At 45.5% G+C, this 16,261-nt stretch overlaps 2 protein-coding genes across 2 annotated transcripts; both read right to left on the bottom strand.

Annotated features, from left to right (window-relative positions):
• Nucleotides 1-1,256: 1,256 nt before the first annotated feature.
• LOC140902611 (uncharacterized) lies at nucleotides 1,257-6,557 on the bottom strand. Its single transcript, XM_073322871.1, has 6 exons — nucleotides 6,521-6,557; nucleotides 5,937-6,263; nucleotides 4,820-5,131; nucleotides 3,881-4,003; nucleotides 3,421-3,467; nucleotides 1,257-1,352 (listed from the first exon to the last, which is right to left on the bottom strand). The coding sequence occupies exons 1-6, from the start codon at nucleotides 6,555-6,557 to the stop codon at nucleotides 1,257-1,259; spliced, it is 942 nt and encodes a 313-aa protein (XP_073178972.1).
• Nucleotides 6,558-10,811: 4,254 nt separating this feature from the next.
• LOC140902612 (immunoglobulin alpha-2 heavy chain-like) lies at nucleotides 10,812-14,567 on the bottom strand. The gene is made up of 6 exons (XM_073322872.1): nucleotides 14,531-14,567; nucleotides 13,949-14,281; nucleotides 13,096-13,407; nucleotides 12,014-12,124; nucleotides 11,555-11,601; nucleotides 10,812-10,877 (listed from the first exon to the last, which is right to left on the bottom strand). The coding sequence occupies exons 1-6, from the start codon at nucleotides 14,565-14,567 to the stop codon at nucleotides 10,812-10,814; spliced, it is 906 nt and encodes a 301-aa protein (XP_073178973.1).
• Nucleotides 14,568-16,261: the final 1,694 nt, after the last annotated feature.

The following is a 16,261-nucleotide window of genomic DNA, read 5'->3' as shown; positions in this document are numbered from 1 at the left end:
GGACACCTGATCCCTAGCTGAACTAACCTTGGAGTTAGAAAGATTTTCCTAGTATCTCACCTAAATTTCCCTTGCTGCAGATTAAGCCCATTGCTTTTTGTCCTTCCTCTGATGGGCATGGAGAACTATTGATCACCGTCCTCTTTGAAACAGCCCTTAGCATATGTGAAGTGTGTGTAACAAGTGGTGTGTAGCACATTGGTTGTATCATCCTTTAAAAGAAACACAGATGCTAAGTGGGATAGAAAGTGCTGGATTCTGCTCTCAAAGGTACAGGTGTAAATCCAGAGTAACTCACTGACTGCAACGGGTCTCCTCCAGATTTACACTGCTGCAAACCAGAGCAGAATTGGGCCCAAAGGATTTAAGAGATCACCTTCCTTATTACACAATATGCTGAGATTGATGCATTGAACAGGTAAAAGAGGCAACACAAACATCACAAGTGGGGTTGCCGGCCCTTTTCAATGAGTGACAGAACGACAGCTTGAAGAACAAGAAGCTGTGATGTGCAGGTTCAGGCACCAGGAGAGCTCTAGTCATTGCAAAGGTGTTGTCTTTGTTAGATGGTGCAGAAGGGCTGGCACATGGGGGCCTGTGGATCTCGCCCATGGGGAAAAGCAGCAGTCTCTAGAAGGGACACTGTGTTAGCAGCTCCAGCACTGGCCTGGGGAGAGATTCCCATCACTCAGAGCTTCTCCCGCATCCATCATTCCCCTTCAGAATCCCATTGCATGTCCAGGTAACGTGAGCACGAGCCTGCTGAGGATCAGCTGGGAGCTGCGGCGTATACAGGGGCTGCATGTCCCCTCTGCAGCCTCCTGCCGTCCAGCCTCACTCTTTGTGCCAGGAAGCTGCAGCCGTTCAGCTGTGTCCGGGTCTCTCTGCAGATGAGGGGAGGAGGATGATGATGATGATAATGATTGTATTATCATACCACCCAGGAGCCCCAGTTATGGATCAGGCCCCCTGGTGCTCGGCGCTGCACAAACACAGAACAAAAAGACAGTCCTTGCCCCAAAGAGCTTCCAATCTAATACATAAGTGACGTGTAAAATCATCTACACCATGTGCCTTTATATCCCAAAAGGAGATTCTCTTTGGGGATCTTCTGACCTTTATATTTGAAACATAAGTGGAGAAAATAAAAAAGAAAATAGACTGAGATAGCCAGCTGGAAGAAGGCTCTGTCTACGTCCAATCAGCAGAGAACCAGCCATCAGTTCCCACGTGCAGATTCCCCTGCACGAGACAGTTCAGGGTTTTACACCTTTTCCTCTGGCTGATGGCTGCATCCTGCGCCCGTCGCGATTCTGTGAATCGAAATCCAGATGAGCGTATAAGATTCCACCCTGTTTGGTGACAGTTAGTAAAATTAGCCCCCACCTTGTAAAATGAAGGGACACAAGCTGAGACAGAACCAGACATCCATGTGAGTTTAGCCTGATGAAAAATTCCCTCTCATCTCTGATTCTCCTGCTTGTCCTGTAAATGGTGCATGTTATCAGAATGGAAACCAGCGTTGGATTCTGACTTTAAGAACTGAGCTACTGACAACATTCTGCCAGATCCAAACCCCATGTCAATGGACAGTGTCCTATTGAGGTCACTGAGCTTTGGATCAGGCCCACAGCACCTGTCACTGGAAAATCTTCATGTGCCTTACAAATATAAGATAAAGTGATGTAAGAAATTCTAAGTGCCAAAAATGTTCCCAGCTACACACAAAAACCCTCCAATACATCTGTTAGTCTTTTAGGTGCCACAGGACTCTGCTGCCTTTACAGATTCAGACTAACATGGCTACCACTCTGATATCATAAGTCTTGTTATCCACTATTTATGTAGGGGGAAACTGAGTCACAGAGCACTAAGTGACTTGCCCACTTTCCCACAGATAACTTTGCTACTAACATACTGTAAGACTCCGTGCTCTCCTTCAGCTACTTCAATAGCTAGGTTTCAGAGTAACAGCCATGTTAGTCTGTATTCGCAAAAAGAAGAGGAGTACTTGTGGCACCTTAGAAACTAACCAATTTATTTGAGCATAAGCTTTCGTGAGCTACAGCTCACTTCATCGGATGCATACTGTGGAAAGTGTAGAAGATCTTTTTATACACACAAAGCATGAAAAAATACCTCCCCCTACCCCACTTTCCTGCTGGTAATAGCTTATCTAAAGTGATCACTCTCCTCACAATGTGCATGATAATCAAGTTGGGCCATTTCCAGCACAAATCCAGGGTTTAACAAGAACATCGGGGGGGGGGGAGGAAAAAACAAGAGGAAATAGGTTACCTTGCTTAATGACTTAGCCACTCCCAGTCTCTATTCAAGCCTAAGTTAATTGTATCCAATTTGCAAATGAATTCCAATTCGACAGTTTCTCACACAACAGAACCACTTACCCAGGAACCTATCCTTGCAACAAAGCCCGTTGCCAACTGTGCCCACATATCTGTTCAGGGGACACCATCACAGGGCCTAATCACATCAGCCACACTACCAGAGGCTCGTTCACCTGCACATCCACCAATGTGATACATGCCATCATGTGCCAGCAATGCCCCTCTGCCATGTACATTGGTCAAAGTGGACAGTCTCTACGTAAAAGAATAAATGGACACAAATCAGATGTCAAGAATTATAACATTCATAAACCAGTTGGAGAACACTTCAATCTCTCTGGTCACGCGATTACAGACATGAAAGTTGCTATATTACAACAAAAAAACTTCAAATCCAGACTCCAGCGAGAAACTGTTGAATTGGAATTCATTTGCAAATTGGATACAATTAACTTAGGCTTGAATAGAGACTGGGAGTGGCTAAGTCATTAAGCAAGGTAACCTATTTCTCCTTGTTTTTGCCTACCTCCCCCCCACCACCGTCCTCAAACGTTCTTGTTAAACCCTGGATTTGTGCTGGAAATGGCCCACCTTGATTATCATACACATTGTAAGAAGAGTGGTCACTTTAGATAAGCTATTACCAGCAGGAGAGTGGGTTTGTGTGTGTGTGGGCGGGGGGGGATAAGAAAACCTGGATTTGTGCTGGAAATGGCCCATCTTGATTATCATACACATTGTGAGGAGAGTGATCACTTTAGATAAGCTATTACCAGCAGGAGAGTGGGGTGGGAGGAGGTATTTTTTCATGCTTTGTGTGTATATAAAAAGATCTTCTACACTTTCCACAGTATGCATCCGATGAAGTGAGCTGTAGCTCACGAAAGCTTATGCTCAAATAAATTGGTTAGTCTCTGAGGTGCCACAAGTCCTCCTGTTCTTTTTTCGATAGCTAGATCTCACTTTCATCTTCTCCTTCCAGAACAATCAATTTAAGTGCCAAATATATGCACTAGAAATGCCTGAGACAGACACGTTGATTTAGACAGAGACAGTCTGTAAAGAGCCTTACCTGGGGCTCCTCGGAAGCTGGGGGTGCTGAGACCCTGGGCTGGAATCCTGGAACAAACAAAGACAACAGTCAAAGTTCCTCTTCCACGGTCACCCCCCAGCTGCAGTTCACTGATGAGTGGTGCATCCGAGCTGTGGGTGCGCAGGGCACCTCCATGCATGGCAAATGGAGCGAGGCTCGTCAGAAAGGCTAGTGCTCTTTGTGAGCTATAAACAAGCTGCCAGGGCCAGGGGCAGTAGAAGCCTTTCCACATCGCTCCCTTTGTCACGGAGAACAAAGCCGTTCTCCCGACACAGGACATTCAAGATGCAGAAAACAAACATTCGGAGATCAGTGCTGGCAGTTGTGACATTTGCAGCGTGTTCGTGTGTTGGACGGGACAGTTGCAGTCCCCAGTAGCAAGCAGGGGAGCAGGATTTCTCTCCGTGGGAGAGTGTCTGGGCTGGGCTGTGTTTATTACCTAGCGTGGAAGGGCAGAGGGTCCAGATGAGGCTCAGAGACACCACCAGCAGCAGCAGACCAGCTCCAGCCGCAAGGGGCGCAATGTAATGTGAGCACTCCCTGGCAGGGGTTGTGGAGGAAGCTAAAAAAGAGACACACGTGTATGACTTCAGCAAAGAGGGTCCGTGATGCCCCCACATCCAGCTCTTCTCTCCTGATCCCCATTTCACCATAGACCTTAACCCCCAAGGAGTGAGGATACAGGAGCCTTCAGCACCTTTCAGCCTCTGTCTGTTGTGCCCTTTTCATTAGGCCGATGATTTCTCCTGTAATCAGAATCTTCTCTGCACCTTCTGCCATCTACAAAATCCTCCCTGTAGATCTCGCCTCACCTTATCGCCTCTCCACATCCCACCAGAAAACAGCTCTCTGCACCCTCAAGTACCTCTGTACCCTTCTCCCTCTGATATTGGTCATTGTTTAACTCGGTAGGGTGCTTTACAGGTACTGTTGGTGTGAAAGTTTCCATAGGAAGTTACTGTCTTCTGAACAATGCAATTCCTCATCTCCTTTCCCAAAATTCTCTGCATGTCTACAAAATCCTCTCTATAGGTCTCTCCTCATCTCATTTCCTCTCCATCACTTTGCATATCTCATTGGAGAGCATGTCTTCTCAAATGTCTCTTAATTCCCCTTCATTTATTATTTAACTCTTTACAGGGATTCATAACTACAATCTGGGTGAAAGCTGCCCTAAAGGTCACAACTAAATTGTCTTGTGATCCCTGTAATGTCTCGTTTCCTTTCCCCAAATTCTCTAGAGAAATTCTAACTAATAGGACATAGACTATTCCAGCTTTCTGTAATGGAAAGTCATGTAGAAGTTGCTCTGAGTATGGCCACTTGACACCTATTTCACATCTGAGTCTCCCTTTGCCTCAAATATAATATCACTCACCTGCAGGATACCTGGTGCTTTTCTTCACACTCTTGCCAGAAGAGTTGAATTTGACTTCACACATGAAAATCTTCCCACTGGTCCAGGTGTCCATGGGGACACTGATGTGATTTATGAGTGTTAACAATCCATCCTTTGCTTTCAATGAGCGCATCAGCCCCTGTTCCTGCAGCTCCCCAGAAACACTCCAGGAAACATGGACTGGGTTGGACACTCCATGGATCACACAGGCCAGATTTGCTGTCCCAGTGACTTGACTACCATGTGGAAATGGGACCAGAAGCATCACCCAGCTGCTGTTTGTATAACTGTCTGAGCAAAAGAAGGTGGCGAATTCAGTGTGATAGTCAGATGAACTGCAGTCTGATTAAAGATGTTAACCTTTCACTCAGACACAAGGTGCGTGATGTAAAATCTTTCATGGGACCAACTTCTGTTGGTGAGAGAGACAAGCTTTCAAGCTTCCACAGAGCTCTTCTTCAGGTCTGGGAAATACATTCACAGTGTAATTTCCCAGATCTACAGGAGAGCTCTGTGTAAGTTCAAAAGCTTGTCCAATAAAATATTTTATCTCACCCACCTTGTCTCTATTATATATCTTAGGACCAACACAGCTACAAGATGAGTGGATAAATCTTTCACTAAGACATTAATTTTAAAAAAATCTGTTGAAGAAGGAAGTATTAAATCACCATGCCAACACCAACTAGGAAATAGCGCAATAAATATCCACACCTGCTAAAAGAAAATTATGTGCAATTTTATAAAGAGATGCACTCTTAAGACCATTTCATTAACTCCAAATATTGTTTCATGCAGTCATGGCTCTTAGGCTAGAAATATTGCCAACCTAAGTGCCTTGAATAGTCACAGAGAAACTGCGAAGGTTTATTTTCAACTTTTTCAAATGTGAAGTTTTCTAGTTATGAAATATACGCCTAATATGCTCCTTCTCTGTCCATAGCATTTAATGTTCAGCTGATCTTTATGGTCTAAAGTCAGCTTTTCTTTTAACTGTTCCTCAGTAGCTATGGTATCTTGTTACATTTTAATAGGAACATGAAATATGTTTTGTCAAGCAATCATTAGTCTCCTTAAACAAGCTATGGTATCTTACCTCCAACAATCAGTGTGGATCCATTTCCAAAAATCAGGTAGCTAGTGTATATAAATGCACAGTAGTAAACGCCAGTCTCATTCTTTTGGATGTTGTTGATTTCCAGTGTCGAGCTGTGTCTCTCATGTTTGCAAGCAAATTTACTTACATTTAGATTATCCAAACAGTACTTAATGCATATGGGTTTCTCTCCTTCTCTTCTCAAATACCAAAACATGTCGTCTCCTTCCATTTTTTCTTTGGAAGAACAGTGGATCTCTGCACTGCCATTAACTTCAACAAACTGGATCTGCTGAGTCTGGTACAGAAATAACTGCACTCCTAGCACTGGAGAAATAAAATATTTTTAGTCAGTTTCCATCAAGTCTCCAACTGCCATAGATAAACTGGCTAGTTCAGGAACAGCATATACTTAGTCTGATAATATTTATGCTCTGCTAAATAAACTTGCTATAACTATGTACAACTAAATGGAAATGCAATTTATATCCAGCAGAAGTTTCCAAACATATCAGATATTCAACACTGATGTCCCACTGAAGAGGCTGTTTTCCCAATTCCAAAGCTTAATGCGGATGTTTTACCTAAAGAAGATAAAACCAGGTACTTGGCAAAGATCATTTTTGTAAAAAAAAAAGGAAAAGAAAATCCCGACTCGCTAGCCCAAAGGCTGATCTCTAGCGCACTGCTGCAGTGACTGGGTACAGTGTCTTGGTCATTTCCGGTGAGGAATGCCTCTGAGCAGATGTGCTGTGGTGATAGATACTAGAGGGGTGGGTTAAAGAATCTACAGAAGGTACAGAATTTCTCTGCATTCAAGATTAGTCCATAATTATCCCATATTTCTTGGTGGTACAATGCTGGCCTGAAACAATCATTTGGAGTCTTGTCTTGGAAGACTTTAATTGCATTTTAAATCATCAAACTGAAGCTCTGGCATGTGTGAGAAATGAGACAATGAAGGATACAATTTTCAAAAGTGCCCAAGTCCCTTTTTCAAGAGACTTAGGGCCAGATTTTCAGAAGTATTTGGGTGCTTATAGATGCAGAGAGGCACCTACTGGGATTTTCAAACACGGCTAACAGGGTTAGGAGCCTCAATCCTACTGAAGTGAAGGGCCTCATCTTGGAGCTAGCAATGAACTGGCTAAAAATGAACTGAATGGGGCTGGTTAGAAAGCTGCGTCTGGCTGCACAAAGAGGGGAGAAAGAAGTAAAGTGCATCTGTCAGTGTCCCTTGTGAAACAGCTGATAATAGAGGGCAACCTGGGGTAGTGATCAGAGCGACTGGCTCAAAAAAGAACAGATTCTCTAGGTGACTTGGCCACATCTCCTTAGACCACACCCCACTTCTGAGGCTGTACTGAATGGCTGCAGCTCCCCTGGATCCATCTGTCACAAACTCCTTCCAGGCAGCTCTCTAAAGCTGGGGACCATCGTCCTTCCTTCCTTCCCTTCTACCCTCCCCTGCCTTCCTCCCCCACATGGTTGGGGAGTGACCCGGACTAAATCCTGCAGTCCCTGTCTGAGGCAATGTTAAGTGGAAGCAGGAATTTGGCTTGACGAAGGATGACTGGACTGGCCAAAATTCTGCCTGATTTCTAGCCAAAGGGCATTACTCACAGTTACACAGCTTCCCCTTTGCACCAATGTAAGGAGGAGTTTAGAGGAGCAGAAATTACACTCACACCCACTTCCAGGCCCCTGTGTGTTACCATGGTGGAAAGGGGCTTAGTGCCTATGAGAATCAGGTCCCCAGGCTCACTGTTAAGGTGCTGAATGTTGTCAGAGGTAGTACAGATAAAACCAATAGAAACCATAACGCTATTCAAGCACAATGTCTCCCCAGCCCGGTTCTTGTAAGTACAACCCTCCGAATAACACTGATTGACAATGGCACAAAGCCCTATTTACTGCCATAAGGATCCCAGTGACAATGTGTCATAATAAGAAAAGGAGGACTTGTGGCACCTTAGAGACTAACCAATTTATTTGAGCACGAGCTTTCGTGAGCTACAGCTCACTTCATCGGATGCATACCGTGGAAACTGCAGCAGACTTTATATACACACAGAGATCATGAAACAATACCTCCTCCCACCCCACTGTCCTGCTGGTAATAGCTTATCTAAAGTGATCATCAAGTTGGGCCATTTCCAGCACAAATCCAGGTTTTCTCACCCTCCACCCCCCCACACACAAACTCACTCTCCTGCTGGTAATAGCCCATCCAAAGTGACAACTCTCTACACAATGTGCATGATAATCAAGGTGGGCCATTTCCTGCACAAATCCAGGTTCTCTCACCCCCTCACCCCCCTCCAAAAAACACACACACAAACTCACTCTCCTGCTGGTAAAAGCTCATCCAAAGTGACCACTCTCCCTACAATGTGCATGATAATCAAGGTGGGCCATTTCCAGCACAAATCCAGGTTTTCTCACCCCCCCACCCCCATACACACACAAACTCACTCTCCTGCTGGCAATAGCTCATCCAAACTGACCACTCTCCAAGTTTAAATCCAAGTTTAACCAGAACGTCCGGGGGGGGTGGGGTTTAGGAAAAAACAAGGGGAAATAGGCTACCTTGCATAATGACTTAGCCACTCCCAGTCTCTATTTAAGCCTAAATTAATAGTATCCAATTTGCAAATGAATTCCAATTCAGCAGTTTCTCGCTGGAGTCTGGATTTGAAGTTTTTTTGTTTTAAGATAGCGACCTTCATAATGTGCAGTGCTTTAAGGAACTGAAGGCAGGAGCTGATCCTAAAAGCAGCTGAGCACCCACCACTCCTCTGGACTTTGCTCAGTGTTGCGGGTGCCCGGCATGTCACAGGAAGTGCCTCAGCAGAGTCAGCACCATGCAGGATTGGGCCCTTATGCTGTGTATGGAAATCTCTTCATCCACTGTGGTGTTTTGACAGCCCCACAGCCCTGCGCAGTGGCTTGGGGCAGGAAGTGAAAAGGAGCCATGTAGCCAACTGCAGCTACAGATGCAATTTTACACTCATGTAATTACCAGGGCTGGGGCAGAAAATGGATTTTCCACACAAATTTTCAAGATATTGAAAAATTTTCCTGTGTCAAACTGGGACGAAAAGTCAAAATCTCAAACATTTTATTGAACCAAAAATCATTTTCTAGCCAACCAACCCTTGAAATTACCCAAATGGGAAGGTGGCCAGGTCACTAGAGCCAGCTGCTCTCATCTTTCAGAAAGATTCATGGGATTGCCAGGGAGTTCAAGTCACCATTCAGTCCAGCCCTCAGGTTTAAGTTTCAACTGAAATACGGACCCCTTTGCAGCCCCATTGACTTCAGAGAGGTCAGGTTACTCCGGGTATGCATGGGACCAGATTCAGGCCCTTATTCATTCATTTTTATTTGCATTCACAGAAACGTCAGGCTAGAAGGGACCTCGAAAAGTCATCAAGTCCAGCCCCCAGTGCTGAGGCGGGACTAAGTAAACCTAGATCATCCCCAACAGGTGTTTATCCAGCCTGTTCTTAAAAACCTCCAGTGACGGGGATTTCACAGCCTCCCTTGGAAGCCTGTTCCAGAGCTGAACTCCCCTTAGAGTTGGAAAGATTTTCCTAACATTTAACCTAAATCTCCCTTGCTACAGATTAAGCCCATAACTTCTTGACCTGCCTTTAGCAGACATGGAGAACAATTGATCACCATCCTCTTTGAAACAGCCCTTACCATATGTGAAGGGCTTTGTGTGTAACAAGGGGTGTGTAACACATTGGTTGTATCATCCTTCAAAAGAAACAGATACGAAATGGGCTAGAAAGGGCCAGATTCTGCTCTCAGAGATACTGGTGTAAAACTGGAGTAACTCCACTGACTGCAACAGAGTTCCTCCAGATTTACACTACTGGAAAACAGAGCAGAATCTGGCCCAAAAGATTTAAGAGGTCACCTTTTCTTATTACACAATGAGCTGAACTTGATGCATTGAACAGGTAAAAAAGGCAACGTAAACATCACCAATGGGGTTGCCGTCTCTTTTTAATGAGAGACAGTTCGAACGACAGCTTGAACAGCATCTTGTGATGCAAACAGGCAGCGCGTGCAGGTTCAGGCACCAGGAGAGCTCCAGTCTCCGATAACGTGTTGTTATTGTTAGGTGGCGCAGAGGGGCTGTGGAACTTGCTCCCAGGGGGAAGCAGCAGCCTGCAAAGGCAGCACTGGGGTAGCAGCTCCAGCCCTGGCCTGGGGAGAGATTCTCTTCCATCCCAGCTCCTCCCGCATCCATCCTTCCCCTTCCCAATCCCACGGCACGTCCATGTAGTGTTACTGCAAAGGGACCATGTGCCCGCTGGGGAAGGAGATTAGGGAAGCTGGGAGCTCTGATGTATGCTGGGACTGCACATCCCCTCTGCAGGCTCCTGCCCTCCGGTCTCACTCTATGCAGGTAAGCTGGAGCCGTTCAGCTGTGTCCGGGTCCCTCTGCACATGGGGGAGGATGATGATGACAATTATTGTGTTACCATAACACGCAGGAGCCCCAGTTATGGACCAGGCCTCGTTGTGCTAGGCGCTGCACAAACTCAGAACAAAGAGACAGTCCCTGCCCCAAAGAGCTTCCAATCTAATACACAAGTGACGTGTAAAGTCATCTACACCACGATGTCTTTATATCCCAAAAGGAGATTTCCCACCTGATGAGGCTGGACTCTGTGGGGGTCTTCTGACTTTTTATTTCTAAACAGAGAAGGAGAGAAAATAAGTAAAAAAGGTGACTGAGACAGACAGAGCCTTCTTCCAGCTGCTACGTCAGATCAGCAGAGAAGCAGACATCAGTTACCGCTTGCAGATTCCCCTGGACTAGACAATTCAGGGTTTTATGCTTTTCCCTCTGGCCGATCACTGCATCGTGCTCCTGTCACGACTCCGCAAATCAAAATCCAGATGAGTGTATAAGATTCCACCCTGTTTGGTGACAATTAGTAAAATTAGCCCCCTCCTTTTGAAATGAAGAGATACAAGCTGAGACAGCACTGAACATCCAAGTGAGTTTAGCCTGATGAAATATTCCCTCTCATCTCTTATTCTCCTGCTTGTCCTATTAACTGTGCGTGTTATCAGAATGGAAACCCGCGCTGGATTTTGAATTTAAGAACTCAGCTACTGACAATATTTTGTCAGATCCAAACCCCATATAAACGGACAATCAGTGAGCTTTGGATCAGGTCCCTAACACCTTTCACAGGAAAATCTTCATGTGCTTTACAAATATAATTTTTCATAGCTCTTTATCTTTTAAGTGGCAAAAATGTTCCCAGCTACACAGAAACCCTGTAACAGGCAAGGTCAGAACCAATGAAACATCAAACTTCCCATCATCCTTGTACAGTAAGTTTTGTTATCCACTTTTTACATACGGGGAAACAGTCACAGAGCAGTAAGTGCTTTACCTACTATCCCATAGTTAATTAGCAGCAAAGCTAACAATAAGACTCTTTGGTCCTCTTCTGCTACTCCAAGAGCTAAACCTCACTTTCACCTTCTCCTTCCAGAATGATCAGTTTAAGTGCCAAATATATGAATACATGAAGTTGAAGGCAGACACATTGATTTACACAGAGACAGTTTGCAAAGAGCCGTACCTGGGGCTCCTCGGAAGCTGGGGGTGCTGAGATCCTGGGCTTGAGTCCTGGAACAAACAAAAACAACAGTCAAAGTTCCTCTTCCACGGTCACCCCCCAGCTGCAGTTCATTGACTAATGGTGCATCTGAGCTGCGGGTGCGCAGGGCACCTCCATGATGGCACATGGATAGAGGCTCAACAGAAAGGCTAGTGCTCTTTGTGAACTATAGACAAGGTGCCTGGGCCAGGGGCAGTAGAAGCCTTTCTACATCGCTCCCTTTGTCATGGAGAACAAAGCCGTTCTCCCAACACAGGACATTCAAGTTTCGGAAAACAAACTTTCGGAGATCAGTGCCGGCAGTTGTGACATTTGCAGCGTGTTCGTGTGTTGGACGGGACAGTTGCAGACCCCAGTAGCAAGCAGGGGAGCAGGATTTCTCTCCGTGGGAGAGCGTCTGGGCTGGGCTGTGTTTATTACCTAGTGTGGAAGGGCAGAGGGTCCGGACAAGGCTCAGAGACACCACCAGCAGCAGCAGACCAGCTCCAGCCGCAAGGGGCACAATGTAATGTGAGCACTTGCTGGCAGGGGCTGTGGAGGAAGCAAAAAAAACCAGACATAAGTAGCTGACTCATGTAAAAAGGGTCAAGTTGCCCAGTGGGGGCCAATTGGGGGCTCCCAGAAAAATGGGCTCCCCATGCCCTGGTGGGAGCGCTGGGCAGGTGGGTGGGGTGGGGCAAGTCCCCATGCCCCAACCCTCCTCCCAATCAGTAGCACCAGGCTGGGTGGGACAGACTGTGGGTGGAATTGGGTGGGCTGCAGTGGAAGAGGAAGAATGGGGGGTGGGGCTGTGGCCGGGGTCATAGGCAGATGGGGCAGGACTGCAGGCAGAAGAGATGGGGAGGGGCCCCCCCACTTGCTCTGGTCCAGGGCCCCATGAAATCTTAATCCGCCTCTGGTTCTGATGCCACCACATCCAGCTCTTCTCTCCTGATCCCCATTTCACCACGGGCCTTAACCCCTGAGAAGTGAGGATACAGGAGCCTTCAGCACCTTTCACCCTCTGTTGTGCCCATTTCATTAGGCTGATGATTTCTCCAGGAATCAGAATCTTCTCTGCACCTTCTGCCATCTACAAAATCCTCCCTGTAGGTCTCTCCTCACCTCATCACCTCTCCACATCTCATCAGGAAACAGCTCTCTCCACCCTCAAGTGCCTCTGTTCCCTTCTCCCTCTGACACTGGTCCTCATTTAGGGTGCTTTGCAGGTACAGTTGGCATGACAGTTTCTATTGAAAATCACTGTCTGCGAGCAGTGCAATTCCCCTTTCCTCCTTTCCCAAAGTTCTCTGCAGATCTGCCTGCCCCTACACATTATCCAGCATTTCACAACTTTCTCTAATTGCAAATTGCATTAAAGTAGCTCTGACCATGGACACTTTGCATGTCTAATTACCATCCTAATCATCATAGCGCCTTGGAGTCCCAGTCATGGACCAGGCCCTCACTGAGCTATTGATCTGACTCCCCTCTACCCCAGAAGCGAATATAAAATGACTCACCTTCAATATATCTGGCAATTTTCTTAACACTCTTTCCAGAAGAGTTGAATTTAACATCACAGGTGAAAATCTTCCCACTGGTCCAGGTGTCCACCGGGACGCTAATGTGATTTATGAACACGAAGGAGCCATCCTTTGCTTTCAGTGAATGCATCAGCCCATGTTCCTGCAGATCCCCAGAAAAACTCCAGGAAATTTGGACTGGGTTGGAAACTCCATGGACCACGCAAGCCAGATCAGCCGTCCCGGGGGAGAGGAGGCCATGGGGAGATGGAGCCAGAGTCAGCACCCAACTGCTGCTGGTGTAACTGTCTGAGCAGGAGAAAGCACAGAGTTCAATGTGAGGTTCAGCTGAGCTGCCGTTTGATTCAGGGGGTTAAACGTACAAGATGAAAGTAGCTCAAAGGAAAAATACGTTGTATAAATAAGAAAATACGAAGAATCTGAAAAATCAAATCGCGCCCAAACTAAACAGATATTTGCACTTAGAAATTCTGTGCTATCTAAAAACTGATGCAGTCTAAGAACATTTCCTAATTTCAAGACGTTCTTTCATTTAAACATGACTCTTAGATTACAAATATTCCTAGCGTGTGCCCTGACCAGGAATGTCAGAACATTTTCAAGAGATCATTTTCACTATTTTTCTAGTTTTAATTGCGCAAAATATATTTTTTTTCTCTTCTTTCAGCAATTACTGTTTACTTGCTCTTTTTTGGTTCCAAACAGTCTGTCTTTTAACAATGGAATCTTTGATAAGCAGTCAAACCATCTTTTTATATTTTAACATGCACATGAAATATGTCAGCATTGTCATTCCATTTCTTTCCTAATCATCCAATTGTTTCCTTACCTCCTACAATCAGTGTGGATCCGTTGCCGAATGTCAAGAAGCTCATGTATGAATCGGTACAGTAATAAACCCCAGAGTCATTCCTTTGGGCATTGTAGATTACCAGGGTCAAGTTGTGTCCTTCCGATATGCAAGCAACTTTACTTGCATTTTTAATATCTGAGCATCTCTTAATTAACATGGGGGCCTCACCTTCCCGTCTCCTGTACCACTCAGCTGTTATACCTCCTGCTACAAATTTTTCTTTGGAAGAGCACTGGATCTTCGCTGTATCATTAATGTTCACAAACAGGAACTGCTGAAGTTGGTGCAAAAATAACTGCACTCGTATCACTGTAGGAATAAAAGAGGATGTGTTATTAGAGTCAATTTTCAGCAGGTCACGGTCTGCCTTAAATAATCAGGATAATTCAGAATTAAACCAAATGCAATGAGATTACATTGTGCAAAAGTAAATGGAAGAGCATCTAAACTGCAGCAGAACTGTCCTAAGCTACCAGATATCATGAAAGCCAATGTCCAATTGAAAAGACTCCTTTCTCAATTTCAAGCTTAACGGTATGACTAATGCAATAGCTTTACCCAGGAAAGACAAAAGCAGATATTTGGAGAACAGCATGATTGTTACAAACAATATTCTGAAAGATGAAATTTCAAAGCACCCGTCTGGTACGCTGCTCAAGTGCAAAGGCTCCAACATCCTGGTCCGTTCTGCTGAGGAACGCCTCCCGGGGGAAGTGCTGTGGTGACAGATGCTTTTCACAGGGGCTTCTTGTCGGCCGTTGCTGCATTTGAATCAAACATGGATATATTATAATGATTCAGAATAAAGAAATAACCACCAGGACGTGGCACAATGTAGAATATGCAAGAAATAATAGCAGTGTGGTTACAGCGGCATGGGTGCTGGCTCAGGCTAGCCATGTGTGTCCAGAAGGTCGGGCACGATTGCATTTGAGAGGGTAACCCTAGTTGCCACCTGGGCCGCTGTGGCCAAACCGCAACCTTTCAGTGCACTACATTGAGCCGCTACCCTCCCAGCTGCAGTGTAGATGTCCCCTAAATGGGAGCTGGGAAGTGTGGCCCCAGCCGTGGGTGATGAACAGCTGAGAAACGGGCTTCTCCCTGCTGCCTCAGTATTTTACCCATCGCTGTGCCTTATTGCTTGACAACGTGATACTGAACGGTAATTTGGGACCAGATTCTCAGCTGGTGTAAATCAGCATCGCTCCACTGAAGCTAATGAACTGATGCTGATTTACACTAGTTGGGGATCTGGCCCTTGGAGGACTTGAAGTGAATCCTGAACGCTCACAATGTGGATCACTCGAGAAACGAGACCAGGAAATCCCTGTGGCTGGATTTCCAGACTCCAGAACAACTCAAGCTTTGTCACCTTCCTCCAAACTGTGCAGTTCAGATCCTGCATTTTTGCCCACCCCAAACTCCCATTGATTTGGGTGAGATAGTGCTGGGTGCACCAGGAACGCGGGATCTGGCCTTGTCAGCCCAGAGTCTGTGGGGCTCTAAGGGGCATTATGGGTGCACTGCAAACGCTTCATGCAGCAAGTTGTTCCACTCCTCATTTATAATCATAATAATTCCGATCTTATCATGAGTAGATCCAACTTGCTTTACAAAGGAGGTTAATATCATCATCCCCATTGTACAGATGGGGAAACAGAGAGGGCCATTGACTTGCCCAGAATCACCCACAGCAGAGACAACTCTCCCGAGTCTCAGTCCAAAACTGCCTACTGGATAGAGCTAATTATTAACATTGTCTTGTTGATAATTATTGACTGACATATTTTCTCAACGTCTCTGGTTTGTGCCATGACATTTCATTTGTTTCACACTGCTGAAAGGTAAATTTCAGTTTTTGTGGTTAGTTCGACTGCTCTGCTTCACTTTTGCTCTAACCATCCACTGGCTACAGAGGAATTGGGGTGGGGGGGAGCAGTTTACACTTCCTTGGTAACCAAAAGCAGGGGGATAGAACTGAAAAGAAGAAATCCGCCCCAGCTCTTTGCTCAGTGAACAAACAAAACAAAAGCGTCAAAATAAGTGGGTAGAAACTGACCACAAAAGCAAGTTTAATTATCTGCGCAAACAGGTTTTGATCTTTTTTTAAACCATTGCTCCTTTGCAGCAAACACGGCTCTTTGTCCTGTAGTCTGTGGTTTTTTTAAGACCAGTTTCAATTTGCTTTCTTCTAAAACAATGTAGAAATAAATATCAATCAAAACAATTAGACAGCTTTTTCTTTGTCTTGGATTTTAATAGACTTGCACTGGAGAAGATTAAATGCAA

Source organism: Lepidochelys kempii, chromosome 24, assembly GCF_965140265.1.
Source record: "Lepidochelys kempii isolate rLepKem1 chromosome 24, rLepKem1.hap2, whole genome shotgun sequence".
NCBI lineage: Eukaryota > Metazoa > Chordata > Testudines > Cheloniidae > Lepidochelys > Lepidochelys kempii.
Note: the sequence above shows the minus strand (reverse complement) of the source record. Positions and strands in the feature narration are given on the sequence as shown.